The 20,846-nt window shown below is 68.1% G+C and overlaps 1 protein-coding gene across 5 annotated transcripts; it reads right to left on the bottom strand.

Annotated features, from left to right (window-relative positions):
• Window positions 1-1,726: 1,726 nt before the first annotated feature.
• CTDNEP1 (CTD nuclear envelope phosphatase 1) lies at window positions 1,727-18,980 on the bottom strand. Of its 5 annotated transcripts, none has more exons than XM_045000664.1 (8): window positions 13,284-13,866; window positions 12,272-12,338; window positions 11,232-11,350; window positions 10,665-10,736; window positions 7,042-7,145; window positions 4,975-5,086; window positions 3,619-3,703; window positions 1,727-2,381 (listed from the first exon to the last, which is right to left on the bottom strand). In XM_045000664.1, the coding sequence occupies exons 1-7, from the start codon at window positions 13,530-13,532 to the stop codon at window positions 3,620-3,622; spliced, it is 807 nt and encodes a 268-aa protein (XP_044856599.1). In that variant the 5' UTR covers window positions 13,533-13,866; the 3' UTR covers window positions 1,727-2,381; window position 3,619. The 5 variants fall into 5 exon arrangements, with proteins under 5 accessions (XP_044856599.1, XP_044856600.1, XP_044856602.1 ...); XM_045000665.1 differs by lacking the exon at window positions 13,284-13,866 and adding an exon at window positions 14,750-15,460 and having other exon boundaries at window positions 1,732-2,381; window positions 7,029-7,145; XM_045000667.1 differs by lacking the exon at window positions 13,284-13,866 and adding an exon at window positions 18,827-18,977 and having other exon boundaries at window positions 1,733-2,381; window positions 7,029-7,145.
• Between the last annotated feature and the right edge of the window lie 1,866 nt (window positions 18,981-20,846).

Here is a 20,846-nt window from a genome sequence, read left to right as displayed (position 1 = left end):
TGGGTTAGAGCAGGGGGGGCTGGGAGCCAGGACTCCTGGGTTCTCTCCCCGGCTCTGGGAGGGGAGCAGGGGCTGGTGGTTAGAGGAGGGGGGGCTGGGAGCCAGGACTCCTGGGTTCTCTCCCCGGCTCTGGAAGGGGAGTGGGGGGTGCGGGGTTAGAGCAGGGGGGGCTGGGAGCCAGGACTCCTGGGTTCTCTCCCCGGCTCTGGGAGGGGAGCAGGGGCTGGTGGTTAGAGGAGGGGGGGCTGGGAGCCAGGACTCCTGGGTTCTCTCCCCGGCTCTGGGAGGGGAGTGGGGGCTGCGGGGTTAGAGCAGGGTCCGCAAAGCAGAGGTGGGGAGGGGGAGCAGACTGATGAGGGGAGGGGCTCACTGAAGAGACCACCCCCCCTCCACCGCCGCCTACCTCAGCCCCCCAACTCCCCCCAGCTTCTGGCTTCCCCTTTGAGTCCCAGGTCAGCTCCACCCACAGGGAAGTGAGTCACCACCAGGATGTCGCGTACTTCAGCTGCCCTGCCCCACACCCAGAAACGCCTGGCTTGAAAGTGGCCCTGAGATGCAGCCACATCTGGGGCGGGGCGGCCGGTGACCCAGGGACCCCTCGCCCGGCACTGAGATGCGGCCACCTCTGGGGCGGGGCGGCCGGTGACCCAGGGACCCCTCGCCCAGCACTGAGATGCGGCCACCTCTGGGGCGGGGCGGCCGGTGACCCAGGGACCCCTCGCCCGGCGCTGCATTCAGCAGCAGAGGAACCGTCCCACCCCCCTGCCATGGGAGGCTCCCATAATTCACCGCAGCCTGGGGGTGGCAGGAAACGGCAGGAAGTGCCTGAAAACAGAACCCGGCCCCGACCGCACGGTTCCCCCGGGCGCCAGGAAAGTACCTGGGGATTGTGCGACCTCAGAGGGGTATTTTACATTTCAAATGAAAACAGATGTGCCGTGCCCCACGGTGCCCCCTACCGCCGCCCCGCCTGCCAGGGGAGAGCAACCCCTGCTGAGCCCCCCGCCCTGGTCTCTGCCCCACGTCACCCCCTAACGCCGCATTGGGGGCCCCCCTGCCCCACAGTACCCCCTAGGTAAGAGACCATCTGTCAAACCCACAGCACAGCAGGGTCGTAGGTGCCCCCGTCTCCCCCACACTGGGAGGCTGGGAGCCCGGACACCTGGGTTCCATCCTGCCGCAGGTGGGGCTGATGGTGCAGCAGCGTCCTCAGCTGATCATTGAACCCAGCCCCACCCTCAATGAGGCCCTCGAACCCTCTCACTCCCCTACTGGCGGAGAACTGTAGCCAACCCAGGCCTCCGGCAACTGGGGAAACTGAGGCACAGAGGCCAAGCAGGAGACACGCGGGCCCTGTCGCTTGTGAACCAACTGGGCACTGACCCCAGGCAGACTCGGGCCTCTGGCGGCTTCCCCACCACTCACGTGCCTTCCCATCACCACCCGCTCAACCCCACTCCCCTCCCTGAGCGGGGAGTGAACCCAGGAGTCCTAGCTCCCAGCCCCCCCCTGCTCTGACCCATCTGCCCCCACTCCCCTCCCAGAGCTGGGGAGAGAACCCAGGAGTCCTGGCTCCCAGCCCCCCCTGCTCTGACCCACCAGCCCCCATTCCCCTCCCAGCACTGGGGCCAGAATCCTTCCATCTCCCCGCGCAAGACTCCAGCTGTTGAACATGTGGAGCGGGCTGGGAGGGGGGGGCGCCGCGACCCCCCCCCCGGCGGTAAGAACTCTCCGAACACGGCACCGGTTCTGGCCTTGCTTAGCGGCTATAATTTCCCGCCCGGCTTTTCCTTCTCCCGCTCCCCCCGAGTCCGAGGAAAGAACCCCACAGAGAAGGGGTCGTCCCGGGGGCACCGATCCGAGACCCAACGCCTCCCCCCGGGCAAAAAAAAAATCCAGCGGCTCCAGCCCGGGGAGAGGCGGAGGGAAGAACAGAACGAAAAAGGAAACGAAAAGAAAAAACGAGGTCTTTGTACAAGGCCGGGGGGGATGTAAGTGGGGGGCGGAGTCTTGTAAAACCAGACCCACCCCCCCGGCCTGATCGACACGTCCATCCGCGCGCCGTCGTGCTGCACACCCCCTTTCTTTGTCCAGCTGCCGGATAAGCTCCGCCCTCCGAGTCAGTCCCCGCCCATTCTTGGCATGGGGGGGGGGTCGTTTGTTGGTGGGGAATTGGGGGGAGCGGGTGAACCCCCCCACCCCACCCCGCTCTTCTCCAGAGTTCAGGAAACGGTGGCAGAGTCCACGTGGTGGTGGTGGTGGCAGCGGTGGGATCCGGCGGAGGTCAGGGGCCGACGCCTGAAGAAAGGAGGTGCTGACGTCACCAGAGGCGGTGCTGATGGAGGTTCCGGCTCAGCACCGACCGCACGTCCGCCGTGAACCTGGGCAGGGGAAGGGACGCGTTAGGAGAGAACCCAGGAGTCCTGGCTCCCAGCCCGCTCCCCTAATTAACCAGACCCCTTGGAGCGATGGACCCCTAGGTCCCGGCACAGAGCACAGGGACTGCGCAGAGTTTTAAGGGATCCCCCTCGCCGCCTAATAATTCACCTGTGGAACTCCTCGCCACAGGACGGCGCGACCGCCAAAAATAGAACGGGACCGGGAGGGTGGATCCGTGACCGGCTAGTAACCCAGGCGGGCGGAGCCGTGACTCCAGAGAGGAGGGGGCCCGGCAGGGAGGTGCCGCAAGGATTCGGGGCAGAGCCCCACGCCGGAGTGTCCTGCTCATTAAGCCTGGGCTCTGTGGCGCGGTCGGATATGGAAGCATCAGAGTCCAACCCTTCTGCCTGCGAGCGCTTGGATCTCCAGCTCAGAGCAGTGTGGGGTTTTAAGCAGAGCCAGGGAGAGGACCCAGGTGTCCTGGCTCCCAGCCCCCCTGCTCTGACCCACCAGCCCCGCCCCCCTCCGCCCCCCCGGCGGAGAACCCAGGAGTCCTGGCTCCCAGCCCCCCCTGCTCTGACCCACCAGCCCCCCCTCCCCTCCCAGAGCCAGGGAGAGAACCCAGGAGTCCTGACTCCCAGCCCCCTGCTCTGACCCACCAGCCCCCACTCCCCTCCCAGAGCCGGGCAGAGAACCCAGGAGTCCTGGCTCCCAGTCCTCCTGCTCTGACCCACCAGCCCCGCACCCCCCGGCGGAGAACCCAGGAGTTCTGGCTCCCAGCCCCCCCTCCACCAACCCACCAGCCCCCACTCCCCTCCCAGAGCCGGGGAGAGAACCCAGGAGTCCTGGCTCCCAGCCCCCCCTGCTCTAACCCACCAGCCCCCACTCCCCTCCCAGAGCCGGGGAGAGAACCCAGGAGTCCTGGCTCCCAGCCCCCCTGCTCTAACCCACCAGCCCCCGCTCCCCTCCCAGAGCTGGGGAGAGAACCCAGGAGTCCTGGCTCCCAGCCCCCCCTGCTCTAACCCACCAGCCCCAACTCCCCTCCCAGAGCCGGGGAGAGAACCCAGGAGTCCTGGCTCCCAGCCCCCACTCCCCTCCCAGAGCCGGGGAGAGAACCCCGGCGTCCTGGCTCCCAGCCCCCACTCCCCTCCCAGAGCCGGGGAGAGAACCCCGGCGTCCTGGCTCCCAGCCCCCCCCCGGTGCTGGCGGAGAACCCCGGCGTCCGGGCCCGGCGGGTACCTCAGGGCGTCCAGCATGGGCAGCAGGTTGAGCAGGGCCGTGTCGCTGGGGTCGCTGAACCACGACTTGATGGGGATGGCGTTGTCTAGGAGAGAGGGACAGACGGACGCCTCTTAAAGGGGCGGCGCCGGCCAACTGGGGTACATCCCCCCCGCCCGCCCCCCCGCAGTACCACATACCCACCTGCTGCCCCACCCCCCGTGACCCAGCAGAACCCCCGGGGGGGCGTCTCTGTGGCTCATGATCCTCCCCCCCCTCCATTTGGGGGGAGCCACTTCTCTTCAGTCAGGACATTAGAGCAACTGGGAGGGGGCTGGTGGGTTAAAGCAGGCGGGGCTGGGACCAGGACTCCTGGGTTCTCTCCCCGGTTCTGGGAGGGGTGTGGGGGCTGGTGGGTTAAAGCAGGGGGGGCTGGGACCAGGACTCCTGGGTTCTCTCCCGGCCCCGGGAGGGGTGTGGGGGCTAGGGGACAGCGCGGGGGGCTAGGGGGCAGCGCGGGGGGCCGGCTCGTACCTGGGTGGCTCCGGTAGTGCGGGGGGGCAGCGCGGGGGGCTAGCGGGCCGGGGGGGGCCGGCTCGTACCTGGGTGGCTCCGGTAGGGCGAGGTGGCAGCACAGGGGGCGAGCGGGGGGGGGGCGGCTCGGCGCTGGGTGCCTCCAGTACGGTTCGGGGGCAGCGCGGGGGGCTAGGGGGCAGCACGGGGGGCTAGGGGGCAGGGGGGGCCGGCTCGTACCTGGGTGGCTCCGGTAGGGCTAGGGAGCAGCATGGGGGGCTAGCGGGCAGCACGGGGGGCCGGCTCGTCCCTGGGTGGCTCCGGTAGGGCTAGCGGGCAGCGCGGGGGGCTAGAGGGGTGCGGGCGGCTCGTCCCTGGGTACCTCAAGTGCAGTGAGGGGGCAGCGCGGCGCGCTAGGGGGCAGGGGGGGCTGGCTCGTACCTGGGTGGCTCCGGTAGGGCTAGGGGGCAGCATGGGGGGCTAGCGGGCAGCACGGGGGGCCGGCTCGTCCCTGGGTGGCTCCGGTACGGCTAGGGGGCAGCACGGGGGGGCTAGGGGGCAGCACGGGGGGGGCTAGCGGGGGGGGGGCGGCTCGTCCCTGGGTGGCTCCGGTACGGCTAGGGGGCAGCACGGGGGGGGCTAGGGGGCAGCACGGGGGGGGCGGCTCGTCCCTGGGTGGCTCCGGTACGGCTAGGGGGCAGCACGGGGGGGCTAGGGGGCAGCACGGGGGGGGCTAGCGGGGGGGGGGCGGCTCGTACCTGGGTGGCTCCGGTACGGCTAGGGGGCAGCGCGGGGGGGCTAGGGGGCAGCACAGGGGGGGCTAGGGGGCAGCACGGGGGGGCTAGGGGGGGGGGCGGCTCGTACCTGGGTGGCTCCGGTAGGCGCCCGGCGAGTTGTCCAGGATGACGACACTCGACAGGTCGCTGTGCACCACCGACAGGTCCTTGATGTAGCTGCCCAGCTCCAAAGTGCAGTGCTGGGGGGGGGACAGGTGGGGGGGGGTGAGTGGCTACCGACCCCTGGGGTTCCCCCCCCAGTGCCCCAGCCCACACTCCTCCCCCCCCCCCCAGGGGCCATGCTGGGAGATCAGGGGGGCGGGGGGGGATGCAGGGGTCCCCCAGCTGCCAACTGGCTGCTCCCTCCCACCAGCTGAAGCCCCGCCCCCTTCTCCTTAGCGCTTCTAACCAAAGCCCCGCCCCCAGCTCCCTCTAAGCTCCGCCCCAGTCCCCTGCTCCCCCAAAGCCCCGCCCCCAGACTCCCTATGCTCCGCCCCAGCCCCTCCACCCTGCTCCCCCTAGCCCCCACTCTGATTTCTCTAAGCTCCACCCCCAGTCCCCCTGCTCTCCAAAGCCCCACCCCCCACCCCATCTAAGCTCCACCCCCAGTTCCCCCCCCTCTGCTCTGCAAAGCCACGCCCCAGCCCCATCTAAGCTCCACCCCCAGTTCCCCCCCTCTGCTCTCCAAAGCCACGCCCCCAGCCCCATCTAAGCTCCACCCCCAGTTCCCCCCACTCTGCTCTCCAAAGCCACGCCCCCAGCCCCATCTAAGCTCCAACCCGTCCCCCCTGCTCTCCAAAGCCACGCCCCCAGCCCCATCTAAGCTCCACCCCCAGTCCCCCCTGCTCTCCAAAGCCCCACCCCCCACCCCATCTAAACTCCACCCCCAGTTCCCCCACTCTGCTCTCCAAAGCCACGCCCCCAGCCCCATCTAAGCTCCACCCCCAGTCCCCTGTTCTCCAAAGCCACGCCCCCAGCCCCATCTAAGCTCCACCCCCAGTCCCCTCTGCTCTCCAAAGCCACGCCCCCAGCCCCATCTAAGCTCCACCCCCACCCCCTCTGCTCTCCAAAGCCACGCCCCCAGCCCCATCTAAGCTCCACCCCCACCCCCTCTGCTCTCCAAAGCCACGCCCCCCACCCCATCTAAGCTCCACCCCCAGTCCCCCCTGCTCTCCAAAGCCACGCCCCCAGCCCCATCTAAGCTCCACCCCCAGTCCCCCCTGCTCTCCAAAGCCACGCCCCCAGCTCCATCTAAGCTCCCCCCCCCCCCCCTCTGCTCTCCAAAGCCACGCCCCCAGCCCCATCTAAGCTCCACCCCCAGTCCCCTGTTCTCCAAAGCCACGCCCCCAGCCCCATCTAAGCTCCACCCCCAGTCCCCTCTGCTCTCCAAAGCCACGCCCCCAGCCCCATCTACGCTCCACACCTTGTCCCATGTTCTCCCAAGCCACGCCCCCAGCCCCATCTAAGCTCCACCCCCTTTCCCCCTGCTCTCCAAAGCCACGCCCCCCACCCCATCTAAGCTCCACCCCCAGTCCCCTCTGCTCTCCAAAGCCACGCCCCCAGCCCCATCTAAGCTCCACCCCCAGTCCCCCCTGCTCTCCAAAGCCACGCCCCCAGCTCCATCTAAGCTCCACCCCCACCCCCTCTGCTCTCCAAAGCCACGCCCCCAGCCCCATCTAAGCTCCACCCCCAGTCCCCCCTGCTCTCCAAAGCCACGCCCCCAGCCCCATCTAAGCTCCACCCCCAGTCCCCCCTGCTCTCCAAAGCCACGCCCCCAGCTCCATCTAAGCTCCACCCCCACCCCCTCTGCTCTCCAAAGCCACGCCCCCAGCCCCATCTAAGCTCCACCCCCACCCCCTCTGCTCTCCAAAGCCACGCCCCCAGCCCCATCTAAGCTCCAACCCCAGTCCCCCCTGCTCTCCAAAGCCACGCCCCCAGCCCCATCTAAGCTCCACCCCCAGTCCCCCCTGCTCTCCAAAGCCACGCCCCCAGCTCCATCTAAGCTCCACCCCCACCCCCTCTGCTCTCCAAAGCCACGCCCCCAGCTCCATCTAAGCTCCACCCACAGTTCCCCCCACTCTGCTCCCCAAACCCCACCCCTCCACCCCCATCATTCCTCCCATCTCCCCGCCCCCCACTCACCTGCCGGTAATACCTTCTCTTGAGGATACTCCTGTTGTTGTCCAGCTTGTCGGCCACCGCGGAGCCGTAGATCTCCATGCTGGCCGTGAACACCACCAGCTCATACCACTGGCTCACCTGGCGTGGGGGGGGGGGAAGGGAGGGAGGGAGAGGAAATCAGGGCAGGATGGAGACCTCCACCTCCTCCCAGCGGGGGGGGCGGTGCCAGCCAGATACCCCCATGGGCCCCCGAGAGAGCAGGCAGGATGGCAGTGTCTTTGGGCACGCATGCATGGTCATGGCAGTCCAGTTCTATGGAGGGCAGGGGGTCTAGTGGTTAGAGCAGGGGGGGCTGGGAGCCAGGACTCCTGGGTTCGCTCCCCGGCTCTGGGAGGGGAGTGGAGGCTGGTGGGTTAGAGCAGGGGGGGCTGGGAGCCAGGACTCCTGGGTTCGCTCCCCGGCTCTGGGAGGGGAGTGGGGGTTGGTGGGTTAGAGCAGGGGGGGCTGGGAGCCAGGACACCTGGGTTCTCTCCCCGGCTCTGGGAGGGGAGTGGGGGCTGGTGGGTTAGAGCGGGGGGGCTGAGAGCCAGGACTCCTGGGTTCTCTCCCCAGCTCTGAGAAGGGAGTAGGGGCTGGTGGGTTAGAGCAGGGGAGGTTAGGAGCCAGGACTCCTGGGTTCCATCCCTTGGCTCTGCCACCAGCCTGCTTGGGCAAGTCCCTTCCCCTCTGTGCCTCAGTTTCTTCTCCCACGCTCGGCCTAGACCGATCTCTTCGGGGGAAGGACCCATCTACCTGCGCGCGCAACACCCAGCGACAGTCTACGGCATCCCTCGAAAAGCCATAATCTGCTGACTATCACCGTCCCGTTAAACCGTGCGCCCCAACGCTGCCTGAGCCGTGATGAGGTTTTACTGCGGCTCTGGTCCCGAAACACACTGCGAGTCAAGAGAGGACTGGCCACAGGCGTTAGACAACCAGTCGCTACGGCAGAGCCTGGGGGTTTTCCAATCCCTCAGAGCTTGCGGCTCTGAACCCTTCAAACCTTTCAAAAGTTTACAACTGAACGTTAACTTAATACAGCTTGGAAACTTGACTTGTGCGTTTGCCCTTTCCCTCCGCTCGGCTCTGCTGCTGGCGGGCTGCCTACTTCCGGTTCCAAGCGAGGTGTGTGGTTAACCGGGCGGCTCCTCGCTTGGGGGTTCGCAGCTCTGTACTAAGACCTGCCGCGGCTGGGGAGGTGAGAAATCTGACTGAGCGGCAGCAACGTGTAGGGTTTCGAAGGCGCGTTTGGCTTTGTGACGCACGCCCGCCCTTTATGCTGAAAAAAAAATCAACCTCTCTCCAGCTAATAAGCTCGGAGGGTTGTTTTCTCTTTGACGGGATGACAGGGAACAAACAGAACAGGGAATCATCAAGGGATCCATCCGCTGTCGCCCGTTCCCAGCTTTTGGCAAAACAGAGGCCAGGGCCACCCTCCCTGCCCAGCCTGGCTAATAGCCGTTGATGGACCTACGTGACGCAGTGCGAATGTTCTTCATGTTTTCTCTCCGGGCTGTGTGGGTGCCTCAGTTTCCCCTATGCAGTTCTCGAGCGTCTGGGGGGGGGGGGGGATTGTTGCAGAGCCCTAGGGGGCCGGTGTGATCCCCTGGGCCCCTCCGCTGCAAAGGTGCCAACTGAAGGTGTTGGAGAACAGAGGTCAGGTGGCCTCCTGGCCGGGGAAGAGACCAAGGCCAGAGGAGAGGCTGGAGAGTTTTAGTTTGGAGCTGGCTGGGAAAATGGAGGAGACCTCCTGGCCTCCCCCGGCCCCCCCAAGATGGACCTGACGGAGGGGGGTCCTGTTGTCTGTACCCACAAGACCTGTCTTGGACTGTGTTCCTGACGTCTAAATAAACCTTCTGTTTCACCGCCTGGCTGAGAGTCACGGTGAATCAAGCCGGGGGTGCAGGGCCTTGTCTGCCACAAACTCCGTGACACCCCGTCCTCCGTGAATTTATCTAGTTCATTTTTGAACCCTGTTATGACCTTGGCCTTCACAACATCCAGCGGCGAGGAGTTCCCCGGGTTGACCGCGCGCTGTGTGAAGAAATACTCCCCTTGGTTCGCTTTCAACCGGCCGATTTCATTTGGCGACCCCTAGTTCTTGTCTTATAAGGAATACCTAACGCGTCCTTCTTTATTTTCGCCCCACCCGTCACGATTTTATCGACCCCTCTCATATCCCCCCTTCGCCATCTCTTTTCCATCCTGAAAAGTTCCAGTCTCATTAATCTCTCCTTGCACCCATTTCCGTTGCCCCTTTTCCAATCTTTTCGGAGATGGGGCGGCCACATCTGCACGCGGCATTCAAGACGTGGGCGTCCCACGGATTTACAGAGAAGCAAGGTGACGAGCCAATTCAAAAGCTGGACAGGACAAGAGGCATCTCTCTGGGGCGGAGAATTTGCAGGGGCGTAGTTCACGCGCGGCTAGGAGAGCGTTCGGCAAGGGGGGGAGTTTGCACGCTGAGGGCGGGGAGCCAGCGAGCCGGGCGTGGTCCGTTCCCACCGCAAAGCCGCAAGAGGCAGCCTGGGCTGGAGAATTACGGGGGGCCATGCCCCCGTCCCCAATCCCAGGGGCGGAGCTCTGTACACAAGTACCGCCCCCATCCCGCCTGGCTCCAGTCACAACCAACTCCCTCTCTGTCAGAGAGGCTGGAGCACAGGAGCACTTCTGCTGCGGAGGGGAAACTGAGGCACGGTGTGTTTAAACACAGAAGCTGCCCTAATGGATCAAACCAACGGTCCGTCTAGCCCCGGATCCTGTCCCAGGGCTTCAGGGGGAGCGTACGGACCAGGGCAACGGGAGCGATTCCCTCCTATCCCTTGGCTAACGGCTACTAGAGGTCTCCCGGCTCTGGGAGGGGGGTGCGGGCTGGTGGTCAGAGCAGGGGGGGTTGGGAGCCAGGACACCTGGGTTCTCTCCCCGGCTCTAGGAGGGGAGTGCAGGCTGGTGGATTAGAGCGGGGGGGGCTGGAAGCCAGGACTCCTGGGTTCTCTCCCTGGCTCTGGCAGGGCAGTGGAGGCTGGTGGGTTAGAGCAGGGGGGGCTGGGAGCCAGGACTCCTGGGTTCTCTCCCCGGCTCTGGGAGGGGAGGGGGGGCTGGTGGGTCAGAGCAGGGGGCGCTGGGAGCCAGGACTCCTGGGTTCTCTCCCCCGGCTCTGGGAGGGCAGTGGGGGCTGGTGCGTTAGAGCAGGGGGGCTGGGAGCCAGGACACCTGGGTTCTCTCGCTGGCTCAGGGAGGGGAGTGGGGGCTGGTGGGTTAGAGCAGGGGGGCTGGGAGCCAGGACACCTGGGTTCTCTCGCTGGCTCAGGGAGGGGAGTGGGGGCTGGTGGGTTAGAGCGGGGGGGCTGGGAGCCAGGACTCCTGGGTTCTCTCCCTGGCTCTGTAGTCAAGCGGGTTGAGGGGGAGGGAGGCAGCAGCAGATCCGGGAACTGAGTCAGGCCTCTGCAGCGGGGTTCTGGCGCCAGCCGAATTTCACTGGGGGGTTGTGGAGAATAGCAGGGCGGCTGGGGAGCAGATGGGGGGTATCTCCTGCATGGTCCGGGACGAGGCGGGTTCGGATACAGGACCCCCACCCCGGAAGAAAGCAGGACAGGACGGGGGGGGCCCCCCACTTACCACTTCTAGGAAAAAATCCACGTGCGGCCTTTTATGTACAAAAAAGCGGACGGGGTGTTTGTCTATCACAACCTGGAGACCGGAGAGGAGACGGGTAAAGCAGGGGGCTGGACACACACCCCCCCCACTGCCCCTCTCGGCCAGAGTTACCCCCAGAGGGGACAGGCCCCTGCCCCACTCCCCGCCCCCCTGAGCCAGCCAGTCCCCGCCCTGGGGCCGGGGGGGAGCCGGCGCCCCCTAGAGGGGACAGGCCCCTGCCCCATTCCCGGCCCCCCTGAGCCAGCCAGTCCCCGCCCTGGGGCCGGGGGGGAGCCGGCGCCCCCCAGAGGGGACCGGCCCTAGACAGCGTATAATCCCCACACAAAGGCAGTTCCCCTTGTCTCTGGCCTCTCCCCATGGGGAGCTAAGCTGGTGAAGGATGTCGCCGAGGCGGCGGGGGGGGGTGAGTGTAGGACCTACACAATTTACCTGGGGGTTGCAGAGTTCTGGAGGGCAGAAACCCCCCCCCCACACCCAGATCTCCCCCCTCCCACCCCTTCACTCCACGGTGCCCAGCCCCCGTCTCACCTTGAGGATGAAGTCGGGAGGGGTCCCGGGCCGCACCGTGGGGCGCATCACCCCGTCGTGGTGGGAGTGGATCAACGTCTCGTCCAGGTCCAGCACCAGGACCTTCCGCTTCACCTGGTCTGGGGGGGGACACGGGGAGCTGTCAGAGGCAGCCCCCCCCCAAACCCCTGCCCCAATCCAAGTCAGCCCTGAGTAACCGGCATCCAGCCCCACACCCCGCATGCTGCCCCGGGGGCAGAGACGCCCCGTCGGACCTCCCTGCTGGATGGTTCAAATGCAACCTCCACCCCTTTGCTGCTCCTGGGGAGACACCCCCTCTTACCCCAGAAAATCTGGGGAGTCCCTGCAGCTCCCCGGCTCTGGGAGGGGAGTGCAGGCTGCTGGGTTAGAGCAGGGGGGGCTGGGAGCCAGGACTCCTGGGTTCTCTCCCCGGGTCTGGGAGGGGAGTGCGGGCTGCTGGGTTAGAGCAGGGGGGGCCGGGAGCCAGGACTCCTGGGTTCTCTCCCCGGCTCTGGGAGGGGAGTGCGGGCTGCTGGGTTAGAGCAGGGGGGGCCGGGAGCCAGGACTCCTGGGTTCTCTCCCCGGCGCTGGGAGGGGAGTGGGGGCTGGTGGGTTAGAGCAGGGGGGGCCGGGAGCCAGGACTCCTGGGTTCTCTCCCCGGCTCTGGGAGGGGAGTGCGGGCTGGTGGGTTAGAGCAGGGGGGGCCGGGAGCCAGGACTCCTGGGTTCTCTCCCCGGCTCTGGGAGGGGAGTGTGGCTGGTGGGTTAGAGCAGGGAGGGGGCTGGGAGCCAGGACTCCTGGGTTCTCTCCCCGGCTCTGGGAGGGGGGTGGGGGCTGGTGGGTTAGAGCCGGGGGGCTGGGAGCCAGGACTCCTGGGTTCTCTCCCCGGCTCTGGGAGGGGGGTGGGGGCTGGTGGTTAGAGCGGGGGGCGGGGCTGCGAGCCAGGATGCCTGGGTTCTCTCCCCAGCTCTGGGAGGGGAGCAGGGTCGAGTGGTGAGATCGGGGGGGGGGGAGCCGAGGGACGGGGGGGATATACTTACTGAGCCGGTTGCGTGCGGCCGGGGAGAGAGGGAGCACGTCATAGCGCACCGTCTGGTACTGGATCACCTGCCGCGAGAGCAGAGCGGGACGGGCTGTCATAGCCGGGAGCGTCCAGCTCCTAAACTCCCCCCACGCGCACACACCCCCACCCACCCTTCTACTTGAGGCACCCCCCCCCTTATCAATCCATTTCTTCCCCCTCCTTCATTCGTTCCACATGCTCTGTTCCCCACCATGCCAGGGGCTCAGTGTCACCCCCCCCCACACCCCATAATGGGGTAGAGTGGGGGGGCCGGGAACCAGGACTCCTGGGTTCTCTCCCTGGCTCTGGGACAGGAGTGGGGTCTGGTGGTTACAGCAGGGGAGAGAACCCGGGGAGAGAACCCAGGAGTCCTGGCTCCCGGCCCCCCCCTGCTCCAACCCACCAGCCCCCACTGCCCTCCCAGAGCCGGGGAGAGAACCCAGGAGTCCTGGCGCCCGGCCCCCCCTGCTCTAACCCACCAGCCCCCACTCCCCCCCCCCGCCATGCCTTTTTAACCCCCTGCCCTATCACATGCCGTGGCACCTGCCTGCCCCGGAGAAGCCCGGATTAGCTTTGCCACAGGCCAACCCCCTGCTTCACACCTCCCCCCCCGCTCTATTTTAACCACCCACCTGCTTCCCCGCCTCAAACCGCGCCCGGGTCACAGGCCCCCGGCACCTGTCGTCCCTTGGCAAGGGCACGGATCCCGCGCCACCCGGCCGGCGGCTGGCGCCGGCCACCCGGGCCAGCCGCCAGGGCCTCCTCCCGGGATCAGCTTCCCAGGCGGTTCACCCCGGCTGATCCGATCCGGCGACCCCAGAGAAGGCGGCCGATCGGGAACCCAAGGACGGCCCCCGCCCACAGCACAATCCCAGCCCAGCTCCCCTCGGATTGGGCTCCGATGCCGGGCTGGGGGGAATGCCAGGGGTTGCTCGCCCCCCCCCCCATCTCGCTCCGAACAGCTGGAGAACTGCCGGCAACTGACCCACCAGGAGCATCCGCGGAGATTTGATTGTGGGCTCTAGGGGGCGCCAGCTCTGACCGACAACGGGCGGAGACGGGGGGGTCCCCCTCCTTAGCGCCCCGCCCAGAGGGGCCCCCCCAAATCGGTCCGCGTAGCTCCCCGGGAGTCCACGCTGCCCGACCCCGCCGGAGATACCACCTCCCAGGATGCTCTGCGAGCCCAGTGCATTGTGGGAGAGCGCGGCTGTCCGAGGCGCGCACCCCTGGGGAATCATGGGAAGGCACTGGAGGCCTGGCAGGGGGGGTTAGCGGCTCGGGGGGACACAATAGCGCCGGGAGTGAGGGGGAAGGGGTGAAAATCAGCCCCCAACCTGCGCCTGGTCCACCCCAGGAGGAGGATCGGCAGCCAGGCCCCGGGCACACGGCACGGGCACCGGCCTGCCCATCACCTGCCCAGAGGAGCCGTCTGGGGTTGGCGCCGGGCAGTATTTTAAGCACGTTAACCCTTCCACTGGCAGGTGTCCCAAGACAGACGACAAAAGGAGAGCAAGGCTTAGGTATGCCACCCCGTCCCGGGGACGGGGCCCGGACGCCTGGGTCCCAACTCCCCGTCCCGGGGACGGGGGCCCGGACGCCTGGGTCCCAACTCCCCGTCCCGGGGACGGGGGCCCGGACGCCTGGGTCCCAACTCCCCGTCCCGGGGACGGGGGCCCGGACGCCTGGGTCCCAACTCCCCGTCCCGGGGACGGGGGCCCGGACGCCTGGGTCCCAACTCCCCGTCCCGGGGACGGGGGCCCGGACGCCTGGGTCCCAACTCCCCGTCCCGGGGACGGGGGCCCGGACGCCTGGGTCCCAGCCCGGATGCCTGGGTCCCAACTCCCCGTCCCGGGGACGGGGCCCGGACGCCTGGGTCCCCTTCTTGCCTCACTCCATCCCAGACGGTGCCAGGACGCCTGGGTCCCAACTCCCCACTCACCCCTAGACGGCACCAGGACGCCTGGGTCCCAACTCCCCACTCACCCCTAGACGGCACCAGGACGCCTGGGTCCCAACTCCCCACTCACTCCTAGATGGCACCAGGATGCCTGGGTCCCATCCCATCACACACACCCCAGACTTCACCAGGACGCCTGGGTCCCAACTCCCCACTCATCCCCAGATGGCACCAGGATACCTGGGTCCCAACTCCCCACTCACCCCTAGACAGCACCAGGACGCCTGGGTCCCAGCCTGACCTAACCCCACCCGCCCAGATGGAGCCAGGACGCCTGGGTCCCATCAGCCCAACGCTGGGAACCAAGAGCCGCCCAATGGCCCGTGGCAGAGGCCAGACGGACACGGGAGTTTAGCCCCACGGTCCATGGGGTGGTGAATTTGATTGGCCACGTGGGCTGGGTCAGAGCCAGCGCCCCACTCCCCACCCCCAGGAAGAACTCAGGGCCCCACCGAGCCGGGCGCCGCACCCGGCAGAGAAACGCAGACAGACTCTCACCTCCGTAACGCTGCCGACACCACACAAGCAACGCGGCACAGACAGCGTGGCCGAGGAGGGGGGAGGCCAGGACGCCTGGGTTCTGTTCTCAGCACCCTGGGTGACCTCGGGCACGGCCCCGTTCCGTGCCTGTTTCCCCATCCCTAACGATCCCGCCCGCCTTTGGAAAGCGCCGTGAAATCTCCGGTGTCCCGTAAATCCACAAGAAACTGACCCTGGTGTCTGGGGGCCTCCCGATCCGAGGTTGGTCGCCTATTTTACGGACAGACTCTCTAAGCCTCAGTTTCCCTAAAGGCTTGAACCGCAGCCCGCGTCGGTCCTAGGCTAACCACTGAGATCGGGGGGGCCCCCTCCAGTATTCCTCAGCTTCCCCCGCCCAGGATAAGGCCCTTCACCAGGCCCTGCCCCGAGGAACTTCCGATCTAACGGCCGAGGAGCATTTATCCCCGGTTTCAAGATAGGGAAACTGAGGCACGGCAAAGCCATTTTCCAAAGATGCCACAGGGAGGCACATGAGCTGGATCCGGACGCCCCGGAGTCCAGATCCTTTCAAAGGTTCCTTTCCAGGATTATAAGGGGCTGCTCTGATCCCCTCTGGGGTCTTCCAAACGGGGCTTCGAAAGCCAGGGTGAAAATACTCGACACAGAGAACGGACGAGGACATTTCTAGCCTCTTTAAACCGGGCAGAATTTGACAGAGGCCGGGGGGGGGGGGTGTTCACTTCATTTCTTGTGTTAAACGACAGGGACAGAGGGGCTAGTGGTTAGAACGGCGAGGGGGGGGGGCTGGGAGCCAGGACGCCTGGGTTCCCTCCCTGGCTCTGGGAGGGGAGTGGGGCTCGTGGGTTAGAGCAGGGGGGGCTGGGAGCCAGGACGCCTGGGTTCTCTCCCCGGCTCTGGGAGTGGAGGGGCGGCTGGTGGTTAGAGCAGGGGGGGTGGGAGCCAGGACGCCTGGGTTCCCTCCCTGGCTCTGGAAGGGGAGTGGGGGCTGGTGGGTTAGAGCAGGGGGAGCTGGGAGCCAGGACGCCTGGGTTCTCTCCCCGGCTCTGGGAGGGGAGAGGAGGCTGGTGGTTAGAGCAGGGGGGGCTGGGAGCCAGGACGCCTGGGTTCTCTCTCCCCGGCTCTGGGAGGGGAGTGGAGTGGAGGCTGGTGGGTTAGAGCAGGGGGGGCTGGGAATCCGGACTCCTGGGTTCTCTCCCCGGCTCCGAGAGGGGAGCGAGGGCTAATGGATTAGAGCGGGGGAGACTGGGAGTCAGAACTCCGGGATTCTAGCCCTGATGGCCTCCCAAGTCCCTTGCCGATCCGTGACTCAGTTTCCCTGTCTGACAAAGGGGGGTTGCGGGAGGAGGTTTTCACCACCCGGTGAGGCAGGGAAGTTACCAGCACATTTCACGGGCAGGTCCCTTCCCCCTTAGCCCAGAAACTACCCGCTTTTGTGGTGGGTCAACCGGCTTCATGGGCTGCCGGATCTTTGCGCCAACGGACCAGCCGGACGTCGCCCGCCTGCCAACGACACACACTCACTCGCCAGGCAGCTAAGGACACTCAGCCAGCATAATGATCCCCCCTCCCAGCTGCCCCCCACCAGACGTCCCCCAAGACTGCTCCACGGGGCCAGTCACCCCCAGAACCCCCTTCACTAGCTCCCCTCCTACCCCCACCTGCCCTGGGGTGCCAGCCCCCCAGACCCCCCTGTGCCGTGGCTACATATTTAATCCCCCCGTGCCCCCTCCCTTGGCTGCTTTTTTCCCTCCTCCGAGTCCTTGTTCCATTGCTCCAGATACCCCCACACCAGCCCCGCAGGTGCCATCCCAGATCCTGCCCAGACACTCCCACCAGATCCCCCCGCTGTCCCCCGATCCCCCCAGCTTCTCCCCCAATCAGCCCCAGTCGCCCTCCCAGTCTCCCCGGACTCCCCCCAGTCAGCCTCCCAATTGTCCCCCCAGCCCTTCCACCCATGGTCTTCCCAGATCTCCCAGCCCCCCAGAACCTCCCACAATCGGCCCCAGGTGCCCTCCTAATCCCCCCAGATCCCCCTAGCTGCCTTCCCAGTACCCCTGGATACCCCAACGGGCCCCAAGATCCCCTACACCAGTGCCCCACTTCCCCCCTCTAGTTCCCCCTAACCCAGTCCCCCCCCTGGGTACCACTCCCCAGTTCCCTCCCCAAGCCATGCTCCCCCCCCCCGGGGTCCTGCTCCCTGGATCCCCCCAGGCCCCTCTCCCCAGCTGTCCCTGAGGTCCCCTCCACCCCACCGGGTCCAACCCCTGCCCCGCACCCCAGTTGCTCCCCGGGTCCCTCCAGCTATGGCCGCCCCACAGGTCCTGCTCCCTGGGTCTCTTCCCCCCCCCAAGGTCTGGCACCCCAGTTACACCCCGGGTCCCCCCCAACCATGCTCCCCCCACCTCAGTCCTGCTACAATGTTGCCACCCAGGCCCCACCCCCCGCTCCCAGGACCCCCAGGATCCCCCCCCAGCCCCGCTCCCCGGCTCCCCCCCCAGCCACCGATCCCTGGGTCTCTCCCCCCCCCACAAGGCCTCACATCCCGGCTTCCCGCTCCCCGGCTCCTCTGCCAGCTGCCCCCCAGATCCCCCCCCAACCCCCGCTTCCCCCCCCCAACGAGGTGTCCTGCTCCCTGGATCCCCCCAGCCCCCGCTCCCCCACTCAGCCCCCGCACCCCAGTCGCCCCCCGGGTACCCCCCCAACCCCCGCTCCTGCTACAATGTTGCCCCCCCAGCCCCCGCTCCCAGGACCCCCAAGGGCTCCCCCTTCCCAGCCCCCAATCCCTGGGTCTCTCCCTCCCCCCAAAGGACTCACACCCCGGATCCCCACAGGTCCCTCCCCGACCCCCGCCTCCCCCCCCCGACCCCCGCCTCCCCCCCCCCAGCTCCCGATCCATGGGTCTCTCCCCCCCTCCAAGGCCTCGCCCCCCGGCTCTCCCCCCAGCCCCCGATCCCTGGGTCTCTCCCCCCCGCCCCGCTCACACCCCAGCCCCCGATCCCTGGGTCTCTCCCTCCCCCCAAAGGCCTCACATCCCGGATCCCCCTAGGTCCCTCCCCGACCCCCGCCTCCCCCCCCCAGCTCCCGATCCATGGGTCTCTCCCCCGCTCCAAGGCCTCGCCCCCCGGCTCTCCCCCCAGCCCCCGATCCCTGGGTCTCTCCCCCGCAGGCCTCACACCCCAGCCCCCCCCGCCCCCCAGCCCCCTCATCCCTGGGTCTCTCCCCCACACACAAGGCCTCACACCCCAGCCCTCCCCCGCCCCCCAGCTCCCCCCCCACCCCCGATCCCTGGGTCTCCCCCCCACCCAAGGCCTCACACCCCGGATCCCCCACCCCAGCTACCTCCCAGGTCCCCCCCCCGCCCCCCGGCTCCCCCCCCAGCCCCCCGATCCCTGGGTCTCTCCCCCCCCCCCAAGGCCTCCCACCCCAGCCCTCCCCCGCCCCCCGGCTCCCCCCCCAGCCCCCCGATCCCTGGGTCTCTCCCCCCCACACAAGGCCTCACACCCCAGCCCTCCCCCGCCCCCCGGCTCCCCCCAGGTCCCCCCCAGCCCCCCGATCCCTGGATCTCTCACCCCCCCAGGCCTCACACCCCAGCCCTCCCCCGCCCCCCAGCTCCCCCCCGGTCCCCCCCAGCCCCCCGATCCCTGGGTCTCTCACCCCCCCAGGCCTCACACCGCAGCCCCCCCGCCCCCCGGCTCCGCCGCCACCCCCGATCCCTGGGTCTCTCCCCCCCACACAAGGCCTCACACCCCAGCCCCCCCCCGCCCCCCGGCTCCCCCCCAGCCCCCCGATCCCTGGGTCTCTCACCTCCCCCAGGCCTCACACCCCAGCCACCCCCCATCCCCGATCCCCGGGTCTCTCCCCCCCACACAAGGCCTCACTCCCCAGCCCTCCCTCCCCAGCCCCACCCCCCGGCTCCCCCCAGCCCCCCGATCCCTGGGTCTCTCCCCCACACACAAGGCCTCACACCCCAGCCCTCCCCCGCCCCCCGGCTCCCCCCAGGTCCCCCCCACCCCCGATCCCCGGGCCCCTCCCCCCCACCCCCAGGCCCCCGGGCCCGGCACTCACGGTGCGGACCTGCCGCCGCAGCAGGTAGAGCAGGAAGCTCCAGAGCTTGGTGGCGAAGGCCACGAAGCTGCGCAGGCCGAGCAGGCACTGGGTCCGCATCATCCCGGCCCCGGCCCCGGCCCCGCCGCCGCCCCCCGCCCGGCCCAGCTCCGCCAGCTTCGCGCCCGGGCCGGGCCACGGGGCCGCCAGCCGCCGCCGCCGGCGGGGGCTGGGGCGGGGGGGGGGGAGGGGCGGGGGCGCGAGGCCCCCCGGGCGGGAGGCGGGGGGGGGGAAGGGCCCGATCCGGGGGAGGGGCCGAGCGCGGGGAGCCCCCGGGGGCGGGGTCCGGGGGGGGTCGCTGGGGGGGGGCCGGTCTCGCGCCTGGGCTCCGGTCGGGCTCCTGCCCCCGCCGCCGCCGGCGGGTTCGTTTCCGGTCCAACCACTTCCGGGTGAGGGGTCGCGGACGCGCTTGCGCGCCTGGAGGGAGCGTCGGGGGGGGGGGGGAACGGGCGCGCGCGCGCTCGTGCGCGTGCGCCGAAGAAGGCCCGGCCGGCGCTGGCCGCTGGGAGGGGGGAAGGGAGGAGAGCGCGGTGGGGGGGGGCGGGGCCCTCGAGCGTTTGCGCATGCGCCAAACGAGCGGGAAGCAAGAGAGCGGGGGCAGGGGGGGAGAAGGAAGAGGGAGCGGCCTGGCAGGCGGGTGGGAGGAGCCAGGGGGAAGGGGGCGGGGCTTAAAGGGAGAGCGGCGACTGGAGGCTGAAGGAGGAAGTGGGAGGGGCCAGAGGCAAGGGGGTGGGGCCAGAAAGGGCAGTTGGGACCGGCCAAAAAAAAAAGGGGGGGGAACAAGGCCTGGAGGGGAGGGGCTGGGGGGGCAATGGGTGGGGCCACCGGAAAAGGGGCGTGGCCTGTGGGAAGACAAAGTGGGCGGGGCTAAAAAGGGGCAGGGCTTGAGATGAGGGGAGGTGGGGTTAAGGGGAGGGGCCAGGACGGTGGGTGGGGCCATCAGAAAGGGGCGTGGCGCGGAGACGGGCCAAAGTGGGAGGGGCCTTATAAAGAGGGTGGGGCCAGGCACCACGGTTGGGAATGGCAAAAGGGGCGGGGCTTGAGGGGGGCCAGTGTGGGAGGGGCATCAGAAAGAGGCAGGGGCCACAGCCCAGAGACAGCAGGCGGGATCATCCAAAAGGGGCGTGGTCCATGGAGGCAGTGGGTGGGGCCAGACAGCCAGCGGATCCATCGGAAAGGGGCGTGGTCAAGGGAGTGGGTGGGGCCAGAGAAAAGGGTTGGGGCCAGACAGCCAGCAGATCCATCAAAAAGGGGCGTGGTCAAGGGAGTGGGTGGGGCCAGAGAAAAGGGGTGGGGCCAGACAGCCAGCGGATCCATCAGAAAGGGGCGTGGTCAAGGGAGTGGGTGGGGCCAGAGAAAAGGGGTGGGGCTAGACAGTAGCTGGAACCATCAAAAAGGGGTGTGGTCAAGGGAATCAGTGGGTGGGGCTAGAGAAAAGGGGTGGGGCCATCAGAAAGAGGCAGAGTCAGAGGGAGGCATGGGCAGAGGGGCCAGGAGAGAGCGATGCCACCCAGACGGTTCCCGCCCCCCCACCAAGCCACGGGCAACACAAGCCCCCACCCCGGCATCCGGTCCCCGAAGATCAGCAGCCCCCCCCCCAGCCCGCCGGCTCCCCCTGCCCCAGACACACAGCACCCCACACGGGTCTCCGGGGAAACCGAGGCTACGTTTATTGACGGGAGCACCCAGAGCCGAGCCAGCACGGTTGCCAGGACTGAGCGCCGCTGCCGGCCGACCGAATAAACTAGCCCCGGAGCGTCCCCGCCCTTCACCCCCCTCCCGCAACCGGACCCTCCTTGCCCCACAGCCCCCACGTTCGGGACCCATCCAACCACGGCCGGGGGTGTGGGCCAGATGGGAGCTGGAGGCCCCTACCCCACACGGTCTTCCTTCGGGGACGGTTAAGTAAGCCAATGCCCCCTGTGGGGCTGTCCCCCCCTTGCTGTCTGCACATCAGCTACTCCCCCCCCCAGTTACTGTAGTGGAAAGA

The sequence above is a fragment of the Mauremys mutica genome, unplaced genomic scaffold (assembly GCF_020497125.1).
Source record: "Mauremys mutica isolate MM-2020 ecotype Southern unplaced genomic scaffold, ASM2049712v1 000557F_np12_obj, whole genome shotgun sequence".
Lineage (NCBI taxonomy): Eukaryota > Metazoa > Chordata > Testudines > Geoemydidae > Mauremys > Mauremys mutica.
This window is presented reverse-complemented; position numbering and strand designations above follow the sequence as displayed.

Coding starts and splice junctions, on each gene's coding strand:
- CTDNEP1 (XM_045000664.1), bottom strand. CDS start 13,532: ATGATTCCCCAGGGGTGCGCGCCTCGGACAGCCGCGCTCTCCCACAAT. Junction 12,339..13,283: donor AATCTCCGCGGATGCTCCTG/GTGGGTCAGTTG, acceptor CTCTCGCGGCAG/GTGATCCAGTACCAGACGGT. Junction 10,737..11,231: donor CTCCCGACTTCATCCTCAAG/GTGAGACGGGGG, acceptor TCCGGTCTCCAG/GTTGTGATAGACAAACACCC.